This window comes from Eschrichtius robustus, chromosome 12 (genome assembly GCF_028021215.1).
Source record: "Eschrichtius robustus isolate mEscRob2 chromosome 12, mEscRob2.pri, whole genome shotgun sequence".
NCBI lineage: Eukaryota > Metazoa > Chordata > Mammalia > Artiodactyla > Eschrichtiidae > Eschrichtius > Eschrichtius robustus.
Genome location: NC_090835.1, coordinates 72,383,483 through 72,403,426, shown reverse-complemented (window position 1 = coordinate 72,403,426; position 19,944 = coordinate 72,383,483). Strand labels below are relative to the sequence as shown.

General features: G+C 37.8%; 1 protein-coding gene across 1 annotated transcript in view; it reads right to left on the bottom strand.

The window, feature by feature from the left end:
- Positions 1 to 19,944, bottom strand: part of DNAH8 (dynein axonemal heavy chain 8) — a 327,131-nt gene that overhangs the window by 258,501 nt on the left and 48,686 nt on the right. Inside the window, exons 17-22 of the mRNA XM_068557934.1 lie at positions 19,222 to 19,341; positions 17,680 to 17,815; positions 14,484 to 14,671; positions 9,134 to 9,214; positions 8,620 to 8,736; positions 7,688 to 7,807 (exon numbers count right to left, since the gene is read on the bottom strand). Of these exons, the coding sequence (XP_068414035.1) occupies positions 7,688 to 7,807; positions 8,620 to 8,736; positions 9,134 to 9,214; positions 14,484 to 14,671; positions 17,680 to 17,815; positions 19,222 to 19,341 (762 nt within the window). The remainder of the gene's footprint in view (positions 1 to 7,687; positions 7,808 to 8,619; positions 8,737 to 9,133; positions 9,215 to 14,483; positions 14,672 to 17,679; positions 17,816 to 19,221; positions 19,342 to 19,944) is intronic.

Genomic DNA, 19,944 nt, shown 5'->3' with positions numbered 1-19,944 from the left:
ACCCTTGTAAAGTGCACAATTCATTGGTTTTTAGTATCTTCACAGAGCTGGGCAACCATCACTGCTATCTAATTCCAGAACATTTTCATCACCCCAAGAGAATCCCCATACCCATTAGTCACTCCCCACTCCCCCATCTCCACCGCCCTGGCAACCACTAATCTACTTTCTGTCTCCATGGAGCCAGGGTGATTTTGCTGATAGAATTTTTAATACCTTTTCATGTATTTCCTGGTGTTTTCCTCTCATAACTTGGATCATAATATTTCCCTGAGTTTTCTATTCCATTTGTATATCTACCAATATACAGGTATGTTAATCAGGGTCCAATAAGGAAAACAGATGCCACACCAGCTATTTTAACAGACAGAATGAGAGAATTTAATATAAAAAAATTGGTTAAACAACTATTAAAGGACCAAAAAGGCAAAAAGGGACACAGAGGTCACAGAGAGACAGTAACCGCAGGAAGCAGTGCCCGTTCCGGGTTGCGGGGGAGCCCACGGAGGAGGGTGCAGTTATTGGAACGTGGAACTGGGAAGTGATGGAGGTGCCTGCCTAGCGCTGCTGGCCCAGAAGCTCAGAGAGGGACCTCCTGAAGCTGGTACATCTGAGAGGCACACAAGGTGGATTCCGGAAAGGCTGGAAAAAGCTAGGGCCTGGAACTAATGGCCACTGCCAGGGTGAAGAGCTATAGCTCATGTAAAAGTGTCAGCAACAAGAGGCAAAACAGGAAAGAGCAAGCCCGTTCTCTCTTGTCCAGCCTCCTATCGCCCCCACTGCAAAGCATAAAAGGGAGCCAGCTGGCCAAGGATAAATGTAATTTGCAGAGTCCCATCCCCAGCATCATAGAGTAGAAGGACAGATTTGAAGCTAACACAAGGTAGCTTTTTAATAATTAACATAATCTGTCCTACAACCACAGTTAGGTGCTCCAAGATAAGGAGGACTTGCCATTACTGCAAATAGCCCTGGTTCCCAGTATTGTCTGAAACCACTGGTTAGTGCAAACTAAACTTGTCTCCCAAAATTAGCGTTATATATAGCATGTTTCCAAAACTGATTTCTGCCCAAAGTGTTATCCAACTTGCTTTGTCATTACAAATGTTTTTCTGTCTTCACTGTAATGGTCCACCTAGTGATAGGCTTGTGGGAAGGCAGCCCATGTGTTACTAGATCTTAGATCCCTCTAGGGCAAGTGACTGGGGCATACTGATTGACAAAGGTGCTCTTCAAAGGTCCACTTCCTGTATTTTGACTTGTGCCATCAATGTAACCACCACATTCACACTCAGTCACCTTTAATCTATCCTAATTTGCCTTGTTTGTGTGATTTATTTCTTTTTCTATGCACGTGAACGTTTTTTGTTCGTATGTTCAAAGTAAATTTTCTTTGGTAGTGTGAATTTCACCCCACTGAGCAGTGGATAGTGTCAGAAGTTATGTGCACATACCAATAGAAATGATTTTCATTGTAAAGGGGACAAAATGAAGGAAACCAATGTAGAAATTTCCCTACTCCTTCATACGCTGTTCGTTTATAAGTAAGACCTGGTATGAAGTATATACAGTCAGATTCTAGAATGAGTGAGAAGAAAATGACAAGGAGGAAATTACCGTTCATCCCCAGGCAGGAAACAGGAGACTTTTTGGAAAATTTCAATTGGTGAAAAAAGACCCACGCAGCATTTGAAGGGCTCTCCCGCCTAGAATAACACAGAGCCCAGGAAATAGGGCAGACTCTATTTGCCAACTCAAGAAATAGTACCCCAAGTATATTAGTTAGAGATGCAGAAATAATACTATAAGAATAGCTAAAAGTTAACAATGAGTGCTTTTCCTAGCACCTAGGTTGTGATCTCCAAATATCGTTTTCCACAAGTTAACACTGAAAGGAATGAGGGCTGACTGGAAAAATGAGTAATCCCAGATCTGGGGCAGGAAATGTGCAAGATAAGCCTAAGATTTCCTACGGTTCCAGGAAGCAAGAAAGCTTTCAAAGACTACTGGAGTCATATGAAAAACATAGAAGCCAGCCTTTAGAATTCCACTGGACAAAGATGAGAAAATTTAAACCTAAAAAAGAATAATGACTGCAATGGACTGAATCCCTCAAATATATAATAATCCATATATTCATAAAGATCTTTAAATAATTTAAACCACAATGGGTATTTTAGAAGTTGCTAGTGAGCCAACTCATTATTTTGAAAACTGGTATATAAAATAAGAACTGAAGCACTGAACTTCACTTTTCTGTACAAACATTATTTCACAGTAATCAACCAGATAATGAGGGAAATTTCTTCTTTATAGAAATATTTTATCCATAAATGCTAAAATTAGAAAATCAACATTTTGCAATCTCTAGGCAACAATAATGGCTCTAGGCAATAATAATCAAAGGCTGCTAAACTCTTCAGGTGAAAGGTTGGTGGGAAACTTTATAATAATGGATAAAGCTGACTGCACCTCAGCCCACTAATTAATCTTAATATCACGAAAAGGGAAACAGCCTGATAAAATGTGCCTCCTGATGTGATGCAATAGGAAGTACACAGTGTCACCTGTGAACTCTTCAGTCAGGAAAAGAAAAAGTAATTGAACCTGTACTGAATCAATCCTCCAGAGCTAATTAAAATATACAGGAAACTCAGGGGATAGAAGAATATGTTAATATGTTAAATCATACTACTAGGATATGATCAGCAAAATTTAGAACATGGAAAATTCTATAGGACAAATGACCCCATTTATTCAACAAATGAAGAGCATTGAAAGAAGGAAGATGGCAAAAACAAAACAAAACAAAACAAAACTTGAATAGACATTTCCCCAAAGAAATATACAAATGGCCAATAAACACATGAAAAGATGCTCAGCATCAGTAGTCATTAGGAAAAGGCGAATCAAAACCACAATGAGACTTCATACCCATTCAGATTATTATGAAAAATGCTTTAATTTTTTAAAATGGAAAATAACAACTGTCAGCAAGCAGGTGGAGAAATTGGAACCCTTGTTGTGCATTGCTGGTGGGAAGGTAAAATGGTATGGCCACCATGGAAAAATATCTGGTGATTTCTCAAAAGCTAAACATAGAATTACCATGTGATCCAGTACTTCCACTCTGAGTATATACCCAAAAGAATTGAAAGTAGGGACTCAGATAATTATACACTAGTGCTCATAATAGCTTAATTCACAATAGCTAACCCAAACGTCTACCAACAGATGAATGGATAAACACAATGTGGCATATCTATACAATGGAATATTATCCAGCTCTAAAAAGGAATCAAATTCTGATACATGCTACAATATGGATTAACCTTGTGCTAAGTGAAATAAGGCAGACACAGAAGGACAATGTTGTATGATTTCACTTACATGACATACATAGAATAGGCAAATTCATCAAGATAGCAAGTAGAATAGAGGTTACCACGGTTTGGGGTGGAGGGGAGGGAAATGGGAAATTATTGTTTAATAGGTACAGAGTTCCTGTGTAGATGATAATAAAAAGTTCTGGAAGCAGATGGTGGTAATGGTTACAGAACACTGTGAATGTACTTAATGCCACTGAACTGTGCACTAAAAAAATGGTTAAAATTATAAATTTTGTGTTATGTATATTTTACTGCAATAAAAAAGGTACAAGCAAAGAAAGGGGAGATGATAAAAAGAAACTTAAGAGGTATATGAATCAAATGCAATGTGTGAACCTGTTTGGTTCCCAATTCAAAGACATCAACTCTAAAAAGAAAGTTTCTACGAAAGTTAAATATATTCATGATCTATGACTATGACCCAGCAATTTCACTTATGGGAATATACCCACCAAAATAGGTGTTTAGGTTCACAAAAAAAAACCATGTACAAGAATGCTCAGTGTATAATCAAAAGCTATGAACTATCCAAATGCCTCCAACAGTAGAACAGATACATAAATTGTAATAAACTCAGAAATTTAAATACTAGTCAGCAATGAATGAGAATGAAAGAACCCACTATTGCACACAACTACACAGATGAATCTCACAGACCCTGAGCAAAATAAGCCAGACATAAAGAATATGTGTGGGACTTCCCTGGCAGTCCCGTAGTAACGACTTGCCTTCCAGTGCAGCGGGTGCAGGTTCGATCCCTGGTCGGGGAAGCTAAGATCCCACATGCCTCATGGGCAAAAACCCAAAACATAAAATAGAAGCAATATTACAACAAATTCAATAAAGGCTTTAAAAATGGTCCACATCAAAAAAAAGAAAATAAAACTTTGAAAAAAAAGAATATATGTTGCATGATTCCATTTATGTGAAGTTCAAAAACAGGTAAAGCTAATATACAGTGACAGAAGCCAAAATGGTGATTACTCTGGGGTGGAGGATGTTTGTTGTCTGGAATGGAGCAGGAGGGAATCATTTGCAGTGAAGGAAATGTTCAATATCTTGCTCTTGGATTGGGACTTCCCTGGTGGCCCAGTGGTAAAGAATCCGCCTTACAATGCAGGGGATGCGGGTTCGAACCCTGGTCAGGGAACTAGGATCCGACATGCCATGGGGCAACTAAGCCCACGCACCACAACTACTGAGCTCGTGCGCCTCAACTAGAGAAGAGAAAACCCACATGCCACAACTAGAGAGAAGCCTGCGCGCCGCATGCCTCAACGAAGATCTGTGTGCCACAACTAAGACCTGACGCGGCCAAAAGTAAATAAATTAATAATAAATAAATCTTTAAAAAAAAAATCTTGCTCTTGGAGAAGGTTACAAGGGTGTGTCATATGTAAACATTCACTGAATAGTGCACTTAAGATTTGTGCAATCTGCTGTATACACATCTCAAAAAAAAAAGAAAAAAGACATAGGCCTAAAATGAAAAGTAAGCTGAAGCTATAACTTTTGTAGGTTTTTTTCCCATAACCAAAAAACCACATGAGGCCTTGGATCCCTTCACAAGGGTAGGAGGTTGGAACCCTTCCCCTCCCCCCACATGTCATCAGGCAAATCAAGGGGTGCGGTCTCAAGCACAGTTAGCGATCTTGGTTGAGAATCTGGGGTAGACGGACAATGTCTCCCTTGGAAATTTACAACCACTAGCTCACCTCACACAGGTTTAGGACTTGAGATTATATCTATACTACCTTGGAGTTTTGGAAATTCTATCGTCTGAGAAACTAACTCAAACTATCGACTGAGTTGGTAAAACTCCTAGGTACCACACAGGAGCAAATAAAAAGAGACAGGTTCTCAACTAAACAGACATATGCAAATTAGCTCACAATCCAAAATATTAAAAACATGAAGACACAAGCCATCCTGAGCAAGATTTGACAGAGACAGAAAAGAGCAGAATTAGACCTCCAATTTCTTCAGATAATGGGACTGTTATAAAATATATTTTAAATATCTAAATGAAGAAGTAGAATTTAAAAAAGAGAAAGGGGGGCTTCCCTGGTGGCGCAGTGGTTGAGAATCTGCCTGCCAATGCAGGCGACACGGGTTCGAGCCCTGGTCTGGGAGGATCCCACATGCCGCAGAGCAACTGGGCCCGTGAGCCACAATTACTGAGCCTGTGCGTCTGGAGCCTGTGCTCTGCAACAAGAGAGGCCGCGATGGTGAGAGGTCCGCGCACCGCGATGAAGAGTGGCCCCTGCTTGCCGCAACTAGAGAGGGCCCTCGCACAGAAACGAAGACCCAACACAGCCATAAATAAATTAATTAATTAATTTAAAAAAAAAAGAGAAACCTTAATAAAAAAAAAAAAACCTTTTCAGGTGATTCTTAAAAAAAGAAAAGAAAAAAAAGAGAAAAGAAGAAGATTATATATATAAAAGGCCACATATATTTGAAAAAGAATAAAAACTAACTTCAAGAAACAGATAAGTAAATTTGGGTAAATAGAAAATTCAAAGTAAGAGGGTAGAGAGTAGAAGTATACCCAAATATATTGATAGGATAAATGTGAATAGACTAAAATTACCAATTTTTAAAAAGCAGAGATTTTTCAGAGTAGATTAAAAACAAAATCCAGCTAAATGTTCTTTACAAGAGAAAACCTAAAATAGGAGAACCCAGAAAGGTTGAAAGTAACAGAATACAGAAAGATATATCTGGATAATAATAACCAAAAAGAGCTGGTGTAACTACACTGATAGCAAACAAAATAGACTTTAAGGATAAAAAGCTTAACAATGATAAAAGAGAAAAATGGCCAGGAATATATAGTCATTTTAAACTTGCATACTCTGAACACAGGATGTTAAAACTGGTCATTTAGTGCTGTCTCCGTTACAGCCAAGGCCCCAATGCTGAGAACAAATGTTTTTAAGATCCTACACATTATGAAAAGGCAGTTTATCCAAAGGTAGCGGGGGAGGTATCCCTCAGCACATTGCCCACCTTGAGGTTATAGAAGGGAAGTTTGATCATTGATAGAGATTTGGTAGAAATAAGTGAAGGGAACTTCAAAAGAGCTACTCAGAGACCTTGATCCATGACCTCTACAATCGGGGAATAGAGGGGCTTCCCCATGCCTAAGTAGTCCTGAAACAAGAGGCTGGCTGGCTGCCCAAAAGGCACAGAAAGGTGTCCTGGGAAGAAGAAGCTGCATTTCCATAGAAAGAGAGGCAAAGGCACCTGTTTCCCATGGGTCAGGTTAGATCCCTTGAGATGGAGCCATCCTTGGTTGTCTTGAAAAGGACATTAGCAAGGTGACCCAAACCAGCAAGGTGGGTGTAGCTGAAGCACAAGGCAGGCAAGAAAGAAAAATGCCTTCGCTTTATGTTTTGAACAAAACATAAAGTGAGTGCTTTTGAGAAAGACTGTGTTATGTGCCAGGCCTCAAAAATGATTAGACAGGGTTCCTGTCTTTGTGCTTTTGAGCCAATGGAGGATAAATAGGTAATCAAATAAGATCACTATAATGTGATGCTGAGGAGGTTAGGTGGGTGCCACTGCCATTGAAGGATTTAAGCTGGGGAGTTTCCACAATCAGCTTTGGTGGCAAGGTGGAGGATGATGGATATGACGGGGCCAAATATGGGGGCAGAGAAACCAGTTAGATCACAACATCACATGCTAAACTCAAATGAGCATTAAAAGCCTGACCTGGAGTTCAGGCTTTTTGAGCATGAGCTACACGTTCTCCTTGCATGGCCCTTGCGATAAACCTTTCTCTGCTCAAAAAATAAATAAATAAAAGCATGACCTAAGAAAAGGCTAGTAGGTATGGAAAAGAAGAGGCAATTCAAGCAGAATCTTAGTAAGAGGCAAAATCTGGCTAAGCCCTAAAAGACTGACTGGGTTTGGCGATGGAAGTGAGGAAAGGAGGCCGGATGACGCCTAGGTGTACGGGTGACTTAAGGGGAAAGGATGTGGTAGTTAAAACCATGAGTGTAGATGATATTGCCCTGGGAGCACGCACAGAGGAAGAAGAGCAGTGAGCACAGACAGGACCCAAGGGGACTCCAGCATGAGGCTGAGGACATTTTTAAGATAATGTCTAAGGTGTGACCCTGGGCTTGAGCTGTTGATACCTTATAAGTCTTTGGAGCTGAGGATGTCCAAAAAGCCCCCAGAACGTCTAAATGCCATGGACAGAGATTTCTACTTTTAGATTGCAAATTCACATTTTAGGTTTATGAGCCAATATTTCTATGAATAAAATATAATACATAAATGCATACCTCATTGAGTGTCAACATATCTTCTACTTTGGTAGCACCGCTTTCTGGCAGGGAAATTAACACCGTTTTGGCTATCTCCTTTAGAACTGTATCAATATGCATTTCACACAAGTCATTGATCTACCAATGAGAAAACACACATAGAAGAAAACTCCTCTTTCATCCAAAATGTCCTTGAGTTATAAATTGATTTAGAGGGCTATATCTGGAAACTTGCATCCTGAGCCAAGCATAATTCGGTGGAAATTTTAGGAGTACATCTGTGCTTGACATGGAACTGAAGTTTAATTGAGTAGCAACATGTGCCATAACCTCATATGCGTTATCTCCTTCAGTCCTCATTCCAGCCCATGAATCATTACTATCCCAGTTTTACAGCTAGAGAAACCAAGGCTCAGAGAAGTCAAGTAACCCAGGGAGGAACACACAGCTGGTGAAAATCAAAGAATCCTACTTCGGTTTATCTGACTCCCAAGCCTCTGGGTTTTGTCTATAACATCATGCTGCCACCACAGACAGAGAAGCACATCTAAAAATATATGCATGTTTCATGTAGCAAACATATCAGAAATCAATAGACAGTCTCCAACTGGATGACTACCTCATCTAATTAACATTAGATGCCTTAAAATGTAAGCACTCTATCCTGCCATCTTCCACAGTCTACAACTATTCCATTTTCTAAACTACACTGTGGAGATGAACCATCATTTTAACATATTAAAGGCAAGGTAATTTGGGGACAAGAACAAGGCAACCCTAAATGAAAAGGCCCCAAATCAGTTAAAGAAACATAAAGCTTTTTTTTTTAACGTAATGGATGTCCTGTTAGTTAAAAGTCACACCCTTTAAAGAGCTTTCATAGATAATCAAACCATTACTTACAGCCTGAGTATTAATGTATGTAGTTTTTAAAAATGTATCCATCATACCTTCTTTAAGAGTTGATTGAACATATCTAAAACTGAGTCAACTTCTTGAAAAAAGCTTTCTAGTGTTAAAGATGACCACGTCAATATTGTGAGCCCTTGTCTCAACACAGATTCCACCTAGAAAAAGAGAAAAACAGTTTCCATTATTAAAAAGGAGCATCTGCATTTATAAAACAGGCTGCCTTTTATTACTTGGAAATATTATAGGCTGTATTTCCTTAATTCCATTTCCCCTCCATTATACCTAGTAAAGGTGACTTTTTGTTTTTAATCATCTTTGGCTATCCATAAAGCAATCATGGATTCTTAGAAAGTGCTCATTATTTAGATTTATTTGTTTTTCAAAGGCAACAAAACTTAGACAAGAAATCATCCTGTAGGGAAAATAGAGCTATAAAGTTGAACTAGAAAGAGGGTTTTGGCAAGAATCGATGTTCTAAAATCCATAATCTGTAGAACTGGAATCTAATTTTAAACGACAGGGAAGTCAATATAAACCTTCAATATTACCAACCTTTTTCACTTTAGGGGTCATCAGATTGACAAATACAGGAGGCACTTCCTGACATAACTCATCATAATACTGCAGAAGACCCTGTTAAAAGTCAAAATGGCATGTTTTACTTTATTTTAAAACAACAGTCATATTTTGATTCATACCCGGAAGGTTTCATTTTACCTGTTTCCTCATAGCCCTGAAAGATGGAGGCTGACTATTTGTACTAATTTGCTATACTTTTTCCTCACCTGTAAATTACCTGAGCATCCCCTTTAAACAGTAAGTCTTTGGAGATTCCTAGATTTACATTTTTCTTAATTATTATTTGTCTTTCTAGATTTATGCCGTTTTAAATGGTTTGGACAATTATTTTTTCATTATGTCTGTCATTACACATTTTCACCCTTTCTGTTGCCCGTCTTCTGACATATTACAGCGTTATCACTGATGCCACACTTGTTTTCTTGAATCAGAATAAATGTACACACAAAGCTATTCTATTTTCTTTTAGATATTTTTTACAGATGAACCATGATGATCAATTTTTTACCATTTTGTAACTTATTGCACTGTGATGGGAGATGCGGGCTCAAGTTAATTCTTCCCCAAATTAATAATATTAAACTGTAGCAATGATTACTTAATAGTTTCAAAGTTATTAATTCCTTTCCTCCTTTTCTCTTACTTGTAGTTGAACTTTTTTTTTTTTTTTAATATTTATTTATTTATTTATTTATGGCTGTGTTGGGTCTTCGTTTCTGTGCGAGGGCTTTCTCTAGTTGCGGCAAGCGGTGGCCACTCTTCATCGCGATGCGCGGGCCTCTCACTATCGCGGCCTCTCTTGTTGCGGAGCACAGGCTCCAGACGCGCAGGCTCAGCAGCTGTGGCTCACGGGCCCAGTTGCTCCGCAGCATGTGGGATCTTCCCAGACCAGGGCTCGAACCCGTGTACCCCGCGTTGGCAGGCAGACTCTCAACCACTGTGCCACCAGGGAAGCCCTGTAGTTGAACTTTTATTTACACTTGACACTTGGCAAAGGACTTTGACTTTCATAATATTATTCAATACTAAGTAAAATCCTGTAAGATTCAATGCACGTGATATTAACCTTAATTTATAAACAGTACTTTGACATTCAGTCATGTAAAGTTGCAACTAACCAGTACGAAAACCTAGGGCTTTTGACGCTGAAGCCAAGTTTTCACAAAGCCAACGCTCCCCTGAGGTTTTTTAAAGGAACATTTATTTATTTATTTACTGACTGCATTGGGTCTTCCTTGCTGCACGTGGGCTTTCTCTAGTTGTGGTGAGCAGGGGCTACTCTTCGTTACGGTGCATCGGCTTCTCATTGCGGTGGCTTCTCTTGTTGCAGAGCATGGGCTCTAGGCGTGCAGGTTTCAGTAGTTGTGGCTCACGGGCTCTACAGCACAGGCTCAGTAGTTGTGGTGCATGGGCTTAGCTGATCCGCAGCATGTGGGATCTTCCTGGACCAGGGATCGAACCCGTGTCCCCTGCATTGGCAGGCAGATTCTTAACCACTACGCCAACAGGGAAGCCCAGGTTTTTAAATATATATATATGTGTGTGTATATATATGTATATAATATTCTGGTAAGAGCTAAAATTATTAAACTCCTAGAACAAAGCATATGCATACATCTTTGTGACCTTGGATTTGGCAATGATTTCTTAGAAATGACACTAAAATCACAAGGGACAAAAGATAAAGTAGATAAATTGGACTTCATCAAAATTTTAAAATGTTTGTGCTTCAAAGGATACTATCAAGAAAATGAAAAGAGGGGATTTCCCTGGTAGCGCAGTGGATAAGACTCTGCACTCCCAATGCAGGGGGTCTGGGTTTGATCCCTGGTCAGAGAACTAGATCCCGCATGTAGGCTGCAACTAAGAGTTCACATGCCACAACTAAGGAGTCTGCGTACCACAACTAAGAAGCTGGCAAGCTGCAACTAAGGAGCCAGTGAGCCGCAACTAAGGAGTCCTGGAGCCGCAACTAAGGACTCCGCCTGCTGCAACTAAGACCCAGTGTAACCAAATAAATAAATAAATATTTTTTTTAAAAACCCTCCATTCTTAATTTGCTTGGCTTATAAAAAAAAAAAGAAATGAAAAAACCCACAGAACAGAAGAAAATATCTGCAAAACATATATCTGATAAAGGATTTGAATGTATAATGAATTCTCACAACTCAATAATAAAAAAGACAAATAACTCAATTTTTAAATGGGTAGCGATTCGAATAGACACTCCTCCAAAGATCTACAAATGGTCAATATGCACATGAAACCATCCTCAACATCAACAGCCATGAAGAATTGCAAATCAAAACCACATGGAAATACCACTTCACATCCAAATGATGTTTAAGTGAAAAAGACAGATAGTAACAAGTGTTGGCAAGGATGTGGAGAAAGTGGAACCATCACCACTGCTGGTGCATATATAAAATAATGCATGAAGCCTTTTTGGAAAACAGAGTGTGTCAGTTATTCCAAAGGTTAAACATAGAGTTACAAAGTTAATGAAACCCAGCAATTTCACTCCTAGTTTATATTCCTAAGAGAATGAAAACATATGTCCACCCAAAAGCTTGTATACAAATGTTCACAGCAGCATAACTCATAATGCAAAAGAGTGGAAACAATCCAGATGTCCATCAACTGATGAACGGATGTCTAAAATGTGGTATAACCACACAATGGAATATTATTTAGCCATAAAAAAGAATGAGGTACTGGGCTTCCCTGGTGGTGCAGTGGTTGAGAATCTGCCTGCCAATGCAGGGGACATGGGTTCGAGCCCTGGTCTGGGAAGATCCCACATGCCACGGAGCAACTGGGCCCGTGAGCCACAATTACTGAGCCTGCGCGTCTGGAGCCTGTGCTCCGCAACAAGAGAGGCCGCGATGGTGAGAGGCCCGCGCACCGCGATGAAGAGTGGTCCCCACTTGCCGCAACTAGAGAAAGCCCTCGCACAGAAACGAAGACTCAACACAGTCATAAATAAATAAATAAATAAATAAAAGAACGTGAATTTCTTTAAAAAAAAAAAAAAAGAAGGAGGTACTGATCCATGGAACAATATGAATGAACTCTGAAAATATTGTGCTAGGTTAAAGAAGCGAATCACAAAACACCACATATTGAATGATTCCATTTGTATGAAATGCCCAGAATAGGCAAATCCATAGAGACAGTAAGTAGATTAGTGGTTGCCAGGGGAAGATGTAGAAAGAGTTGGGGGAACATGGGGAGTGACTGCTAATAGATATGGGGTTTCTTTTGGGAACGATGAAAATGTTCTAAGATTGATGACGATTGTGCAAGTGTGTGAATATACTAACACCATTAAATTGTACACTTAAAATGGATAAATTGTATGGTATGTGAATTATATCTCAATGAGCTTGTTATTTTAAAAAAATGGTTTTGAGAATCTCTATTCTAATACTCTGATCTTTTTTGTCGTTGCTCCATTTTACTCCACAATGTTGAAAATCATTTTCCACTCATGTCATTTTACAGTCATCCTACTTCATTAATTTATATCTTACTAGTATCATTAAACATATTATAAAATATAATGCACTTAATCTATAAAATTATAATATTAAGAATTTTTTAAACTCAGTATTCATCATTGTTGTTATCCAGAAGTCTAAATCTGATTTCTGATAATCCTTTCACTTCCTTCCCTTTTGTTTGCATGTCAGTATTTTAATGCTATCAAGAATTGACAATGAAACAGAATAGAGCCCAGAAATAAACCCATGCATATATGGTCAATTCATTTACAACCAAGAGTATACTAAGAAGTCAAAAATATTCAATGGTGAAAGGACAATCTCTTCAGTAAATGATATTGGGAAAACTGGACAGCCACATGCAAAAGAATGAAACTGGACCACTATCTTATACTGTACAGAAAAATAAACTCAAAATGGATTAAAGCCTTAAATTTAAGACCCGAAACCATAAAACTCCTAGAAGTAAACATAGGGGGTAAACTTCTTGACATCAGTCTTGGCCATGATTTTTTTGGATTTAACACCAAAAGCACAAGCAGCAAAAGCAAAATCAAATAAGTGAGACTACATCAAACTAAAAAACTTCCTCATTTTGTTTTCATCAACTAAATGAAAAGACAACCTATGGTAAAATACTTACAAATCATATATGTGATAAGGGGTTAATATCCAAAATACATAAAGAACTCACAAAACTCAATAGCAAACAATCCAGTTAAAACATGGGTAAAGGAACTGAATAGACATTTTTCTGAAGAAGACATAAAAATGGCCAATAGGAACATTAAAAATTGTTCACCTTCACTAATCCCCAGGGAAATGCAAATCAAAACCATAGTGAGATACCACCTCACAACTATCAGAATAGCTATTATCAAAAAAAGATAACAAAAAAACAAATGCTGGTGAGGATGTGGAGAGTAAGGAACCCTCAGGCACTGTTGGTAGGAATGTAAATTGGTGCAACCATTATGGAAAATAGTATGGAGGTTCCTCAAAAAACTAAAGTAGAACTACCATATGATCCAGCAATTCCACCTCTGGGATTTTATCCAAAGAATATAAAAATACTAAATTGAAAATATATATGCACTCCAATGTTCATTGCAGCATTATTCACAATAGCCAAAATATGGAAACAACCATCCATCAATGGATGAAGGGATAAAGAGGTGATATATACACAACGGAATATTATTCAACCATGAGAAAGAAGGACATCCTGCCATTTGTGACAACATGGATGGACCTTGAGGGCATTGCGCTAAGTGAAATAAGTCAGACAGAGGAAGACAAACTGTATATTATCACTTATATGTGGAATCTAAAAAATCCAACACAGAGTAGAAAAGTAGTTGTCAAGGGTAGGGGAAATAGGGAGGTATTAGTAAAAAGGTACAAACTTTCAGCTATAAGACAAATAAGGTATGAGAATCTAATGTATAACATGGTGACTAGTTGATAACACCGTTATCGTAAAATTGAAATCTGCTAAGAGAGTAGAACTTAAATGTTCTCACCAATATATATATAGTGATGGATGTGTTAGTTAACTGACTAGATGGAAGGAATCCTTTCACAACATATATGTATATCAAATCATCACGATGTACACTTTAATTATCTTACAGTTTTATTTGTCAATTAACCCTCAATAAAGCTGAAAAAATTAAAAGAATCAACATAATAACAAATTTCTCCCCAATGCTGCATTAGCACAACTGCAAAGGTATCTTTTTCTTTAAAAAAAAAATACAAAATACAAAAAAAAAAAAAAAACCTCTTTCAAAATAACTAGAAAATAGAATCCATCTTACCTGCAAGTACAATTTATCTCCTTTCAATTTACTTTCCAATTTTAGCAATCTCTTTGCCTGTTCTGGTACATCCAGCTTCATTTTTATCATGCATTTAGTTTCCCGAACAACTTCCAAAATTTTGGGATCAAAATTAACCAGCAACTTCCCTGTTTCTGGATGTCGCACAAAAAGTGTGGCTTGCAAAGCTACAAATAAACAATTATTGACATAACTTATTCTAGATTTCTGCTTCCAGCCCTGTTTACATGCCTGTCTTCACCATTGAACTACTGACTTCTTAAGAATAGAACAATAGTTTTGGATATCCCAGGTGCTAAGGCACAGTATCTGATACACAGTCAGTCCTCAAAACTTAGATAAATGAATGCAGAGTATCTGCAAACTATAAAATCAGATCCAGAGAGGTAAAAATGGACCAAGAATGGTTAGCCTTTGTGCTATGAACTGCGATACTTTTCTGAGTGGGTCTAAAAGGGCTGTAATACAATGTCAGTTTATTTTTATGGATTGTGATTTAACCTCTGGGAGAGAGATCTGGAAGATGTGCCCAACTACAAAATATGACACACTTCATAGATTTCAAACTCTTTTCTACACCTAACTCCAAAGTGGCTTCTTTAAGGAGGTTTATCTTACTTAAATCGATAACTAGGCTCAATATCAGTAAGAAATATTTATTAAACACCATTGAGTTGTGAACTCCTAGAATGTAGAGGAAGATATTTTTTAGCCTACATCTGAGTTACTACATGAACATCATTCATACAAATAGGCACTTTCAGATATGTTTTTTACTGAGAATTGAAATACATAATCCCAAATGGTTCATGCTGAATAGCCTTAGATCATTTGTTATCCTAACATGAATTACTTCTAGAGGCATAATAATAACATACTTATAGACTAGAATGTGCCAGCTTGAGTTGCATTTTATATTAACAAACACTGCTAACATGAGAATTTGACATGTATCTTCCAAGCCTCACATTACTTCACAGACTATGGCTGCATCAAATTTCTAGTAAAACAAAATAGACTGTATATCCCTTTGAAGTTAGTTGACTTTTACTCAACAAATAAAATTAGTCTTGATATGATTCTTAACAATGCTGGTTTCATGAAGATTTCAACTAAAAACTTTACCCAATTCATTTGGAATCTTTTAAAAATTTGGCTAGAAATCATTTATCCTCCCAAGTAAATTCCAAAATAATGTTGGGACATTCCAGTAATGAAACTTGTGTTCCTCAAGGCAGTACTGAGCTTTCTTGACAGGACAAAACGGTCAACAAGACCACTAATAATAATGACAGCCAGGAAGTCTGCTCCGGGACTGAGTGAACATTCTATGTGAATCATGATTAGAGAAACTTTATACAGCAAATCAAAAGGAGGCCAATACTAGTTCTCCAATTATTATTCCAAGTTTCTATATGGTTAAGTATAGTTACATCAATATAACAACAAGAAGCCTTCCGGAGCAATTCATTTCCACTAGCCTGTGTTCACATGAAAGGCATGTTTGAATCCTGGCCCTGCCACTTCCTAGCTCTGTGATCTTGAGCAAGTTACTTAACTTCTCAGTACCTCAGTTTCCTCATCTGTAAAATGAGGATAATAATAATTCCTCAGAGGGTTGTCATGAGAATCAAAGGAGGTTGTATATGTAAAGTGCTTAGACACAGCCTGGCATATGATAAATATTATATAAATGTTAACTATGACTGTTATTGAAAGGACACAAAGATGCAACAGACACAGAGAGTATTCCTGGAATGTGTAGGGGAGATAAGACAGATCTATAAAGCAACAAATGTCATGATAAAGTGTGGGGGGGCCTCTGGAGGAGGAAGACATTATTATCAGCCAGGAAGAATAAAGAAGGGCTTTATAGATCAGGGGATTGTTGAACTTTTTATGGAATGTGTGCAGATAAGAGGAAAAATCAGCAGGACAAAAACAATTTAGAAAAGTGCATAGTATTGTAGAAGCAAAACAGTACATGCTCCATATTTCAATTGCTAAAAATGTTCTTTGTTCTCTTCTATAATGTGAATTTTAACCTTCTTTTAATGCTCCTTTGAGACCGTTGCTCCATTAGCAGGTTTTCATTAGGCTCCATAGGGACCTACTATGTGCATTACCCAGAAACAGCTCGCCTGATAGAAGTGATGTATTTAAGGCTTAACTAAGGTGCCAGTTGGGAAGACATCCTGCAGGGTTGAAGCCCTGTCCTCCAGGATACAGTCATGCAGTGGATCAATGGCCCGTATATAGTGCTGTGTCCCCAACAGCTAAAGTACATGGGTCTGGAACCAAGAGTCAGAACTAGGAGTGGCCCCTCTCACCATCACTCCCAGTGACCCGACCTCCGAATTTGTGCTTCCTATGCCTGCAATTCTGTGTTCTGCTGAAGTGGAGATCCTGGTGTGGGAGGGAGAAACTTTCCTACCAGGGGACACAGTCAGGGTTCCACCAAGGTTACGAATAAGAGATTAAGGTAAACATGAGACAAAGCAGGAACTTGAACTGACCAACAACTGAGCCCACACAATAACAACAACATCCCAGGTGATGCCAGCATAGACGGATGATGGCTTAAAACCATCCATCCCCCGCCTCACACTTAACTCTTCCCAACACCTTGGCACCCCTCAGAGGTCCTTGAACACAGCCCTAATACTCTTAATTTAATGGAGATCAGAATTGAAGTTAAATTCAGTTACAGGAAGAGAAAGAAAGGGAGGGAGGGAGGAAGAGAGGAGGGGAAAAAAGGAAGGGAGGAAGGGAGGAAAGGAGGAGAGAGGGAGAAAGGAAGGAAGACAAGCAAGCTGCAATTCCTTCTCCTCTGATTAGGACTGTGATTTGAATCTATAGCATGATAAAACTGGATATAAAAACCTTCCCAAATATATGGAGAAATATCAATAAGGAGTCTTGTTATTTACTTTTAAATACTGTTTTTCAGGAGAAAGTCATAATCTTAGTATATCAACTTTAAGCTCATGACAATTTCTGCTTATAAAATCAGAATATTATTAACTGTAAAGAAATAAATAATTGTATCCTCCCCAAATCTAAGTTTAACCATCATACAGTTATATAAAAAGGATGTAAAAATTCTCCAGAACCACAAACTCATTCAAAATCTCCTAACACCCGCTCTGTAGTGTCACGGCAGTCTTACACACACCATACTGTAACTGCGAGATCTCTTTGATCCAGGCTGTATGATAGACCACTTCAAATTCCACCAGAACGTAGGAAATTTTATTATACTGACGAATGACAGCTTTGCCTTCCGCACTTGACAAAATTTCTGAGTTTTTCTGTTTTTTAAGGAAAAAACAAAGATTTATTTTTAAAAGTCTGCTGATCGTTTTCTTACCCAAACCGTAAAGCTATTTACATTTTAAATGACATCAAATAATGACACTACCCATTTAGATTTTACCTCAGACAAAAATCAGAGATGAGGAAGGCCAGACAAGCTAGAGATGGAAGTAGGGAAACCTGATCAGTAGAAAGGGGAAACTGGAAAAGGAAATAAAGGATTTAAAAAGACAGGTCTCTAGGCCTACAGCCGGTCCCAGGCACTGAAAGTCTCCACCTCCAATTCTCTGTTCCCTCCCCACTTTTCTGGGCAAGATACAATGAACTGATTTTCCTTGAACTGTGAATATCAGGGCAAATTCCTAAATTCCAGTACCAAAAAAAAAAGTAAGTATAGATTCCCTCCCTCCCTCCCTCTCCCTCCCTCCCCGCCAAATTAAAAAAAAAAAAAAAAAAGTAAATGTATATCAAAGAACAGAAACCAAATTTCTTTATGAAGAAATTGAACATTTTTTTGTTTTGATTCACACATTATCAAAAACAGGACAATCTCTGCTCTGTCACTATAAAGTCAATAAACAATTGAGTCCCCATCCTGGCCTCTTGTCTTAAGGTCACCGTTTTAATTTTTTTTTAATATTGAGAACAATAAAATAAATGATAGCAGCCAAACGGAAACAACAAAAACTTAATATTTGATAATGCTTAAATAATAAAATTATTTGCAGGACTACTGTTTTGTAGCTATTTTGTTCCATGTTTAGGCCTAAGACATAACACCAGGCAAACCAACTCTGCTTTGCTACTCTGTCTTTTTAAAAAACAAAGCAAAAAAAGCAAAACAAACAGAAAACAACAACAACAACAAAAAACAAAGAGAAGACAAACTGGCAATTTCAGAATGCCAACAAGGCTTAAGACTATCCTGGTGTTTTTCAGAAATCTAATAGTCTTAAGGACACAGAGGATGAATGTACTCTATTATACTCTGCTCTTGGTCTCGGTCCAATACACAGGAATATACTCTGAGTGCATCCTAACCTTCACTAATATATATCAGTGACCTATCCGTCCACACATAGAAGTAAGTTTCAGTACTAGGCCTGTGTTCTATTATTTTCAAAACAATTATTTTACAAAAGAGAGTGTCCTGTTTATTAAGCGTCATAAAGTTTTAAGATTCGTCCCCTTAGAGATTAACTATAATTAAATGGGATTATCTACAAAGCATGAAAGAATTGGCTTAGTCTCTCTCAAGCATATTTGTAAACTAAATTTCCTTTGCCCAGTAAAAGAATTAGCTCTAGCTACTTTACTGGACACAAATGTTACAGGATAAAATATATTTCTTGTATTAAAAACCACCATGATCCACATACTGTAAATTTAACTATTGGCTTACAAAAAAATAGTTGATGGGCTCACTTATCCGGCGATAGAGCTGCCTCACCCAAAGGATCTTTCCTGCTATAGGAGGCATGTTGCGAGCAAGAGGTGGGTCATCTTTTTGAGAATGATAAAGCTGTAATTAAAGGTCTGGCATTAACGTTTGAAATTCAGTACAATGGAAAAGGCAAAAATATATACAGCTATATTTGTATTGATGTTTTACTATTATTCACATGTTTTATACACAAGACGTAGTCAATAAATACGTAAATGCACTCCAGAGATATCAACCTGAGGCTCAAAAACTATGATGATTACAATATATGACACTTAATTCTCTCTTAACCCTTACTTCCCATTACATGCATACTTTTTTTCTGCCTTTTATCCCCAATTTTAAGGATGTATTCAAAAGCTGGAGTTTGGGGTTGACATATACACACTACTATACATAAAATAGATAACTAATAAGAACCTGCTGTATAGCACAGGGAACTCTACTCAGTACTCTGTAGTGGCCTATATGGGAAGAGAATCAAGAAAAAAAAAGAGTGGATATATGTATATGTATAACTGTTTCACTTTGCTGTACACCTGAAACTAATACAACATTGTAAATCAACTATACCCCAATAAAAAAAATTTTTTTTTAAGTAAAATTTAAAAAAAAATGAGGAAGAAGGTGGTCTTCTCCCCCTCCCAACTTTTCCTTTAATTATAAAACTGTTGCCCACTA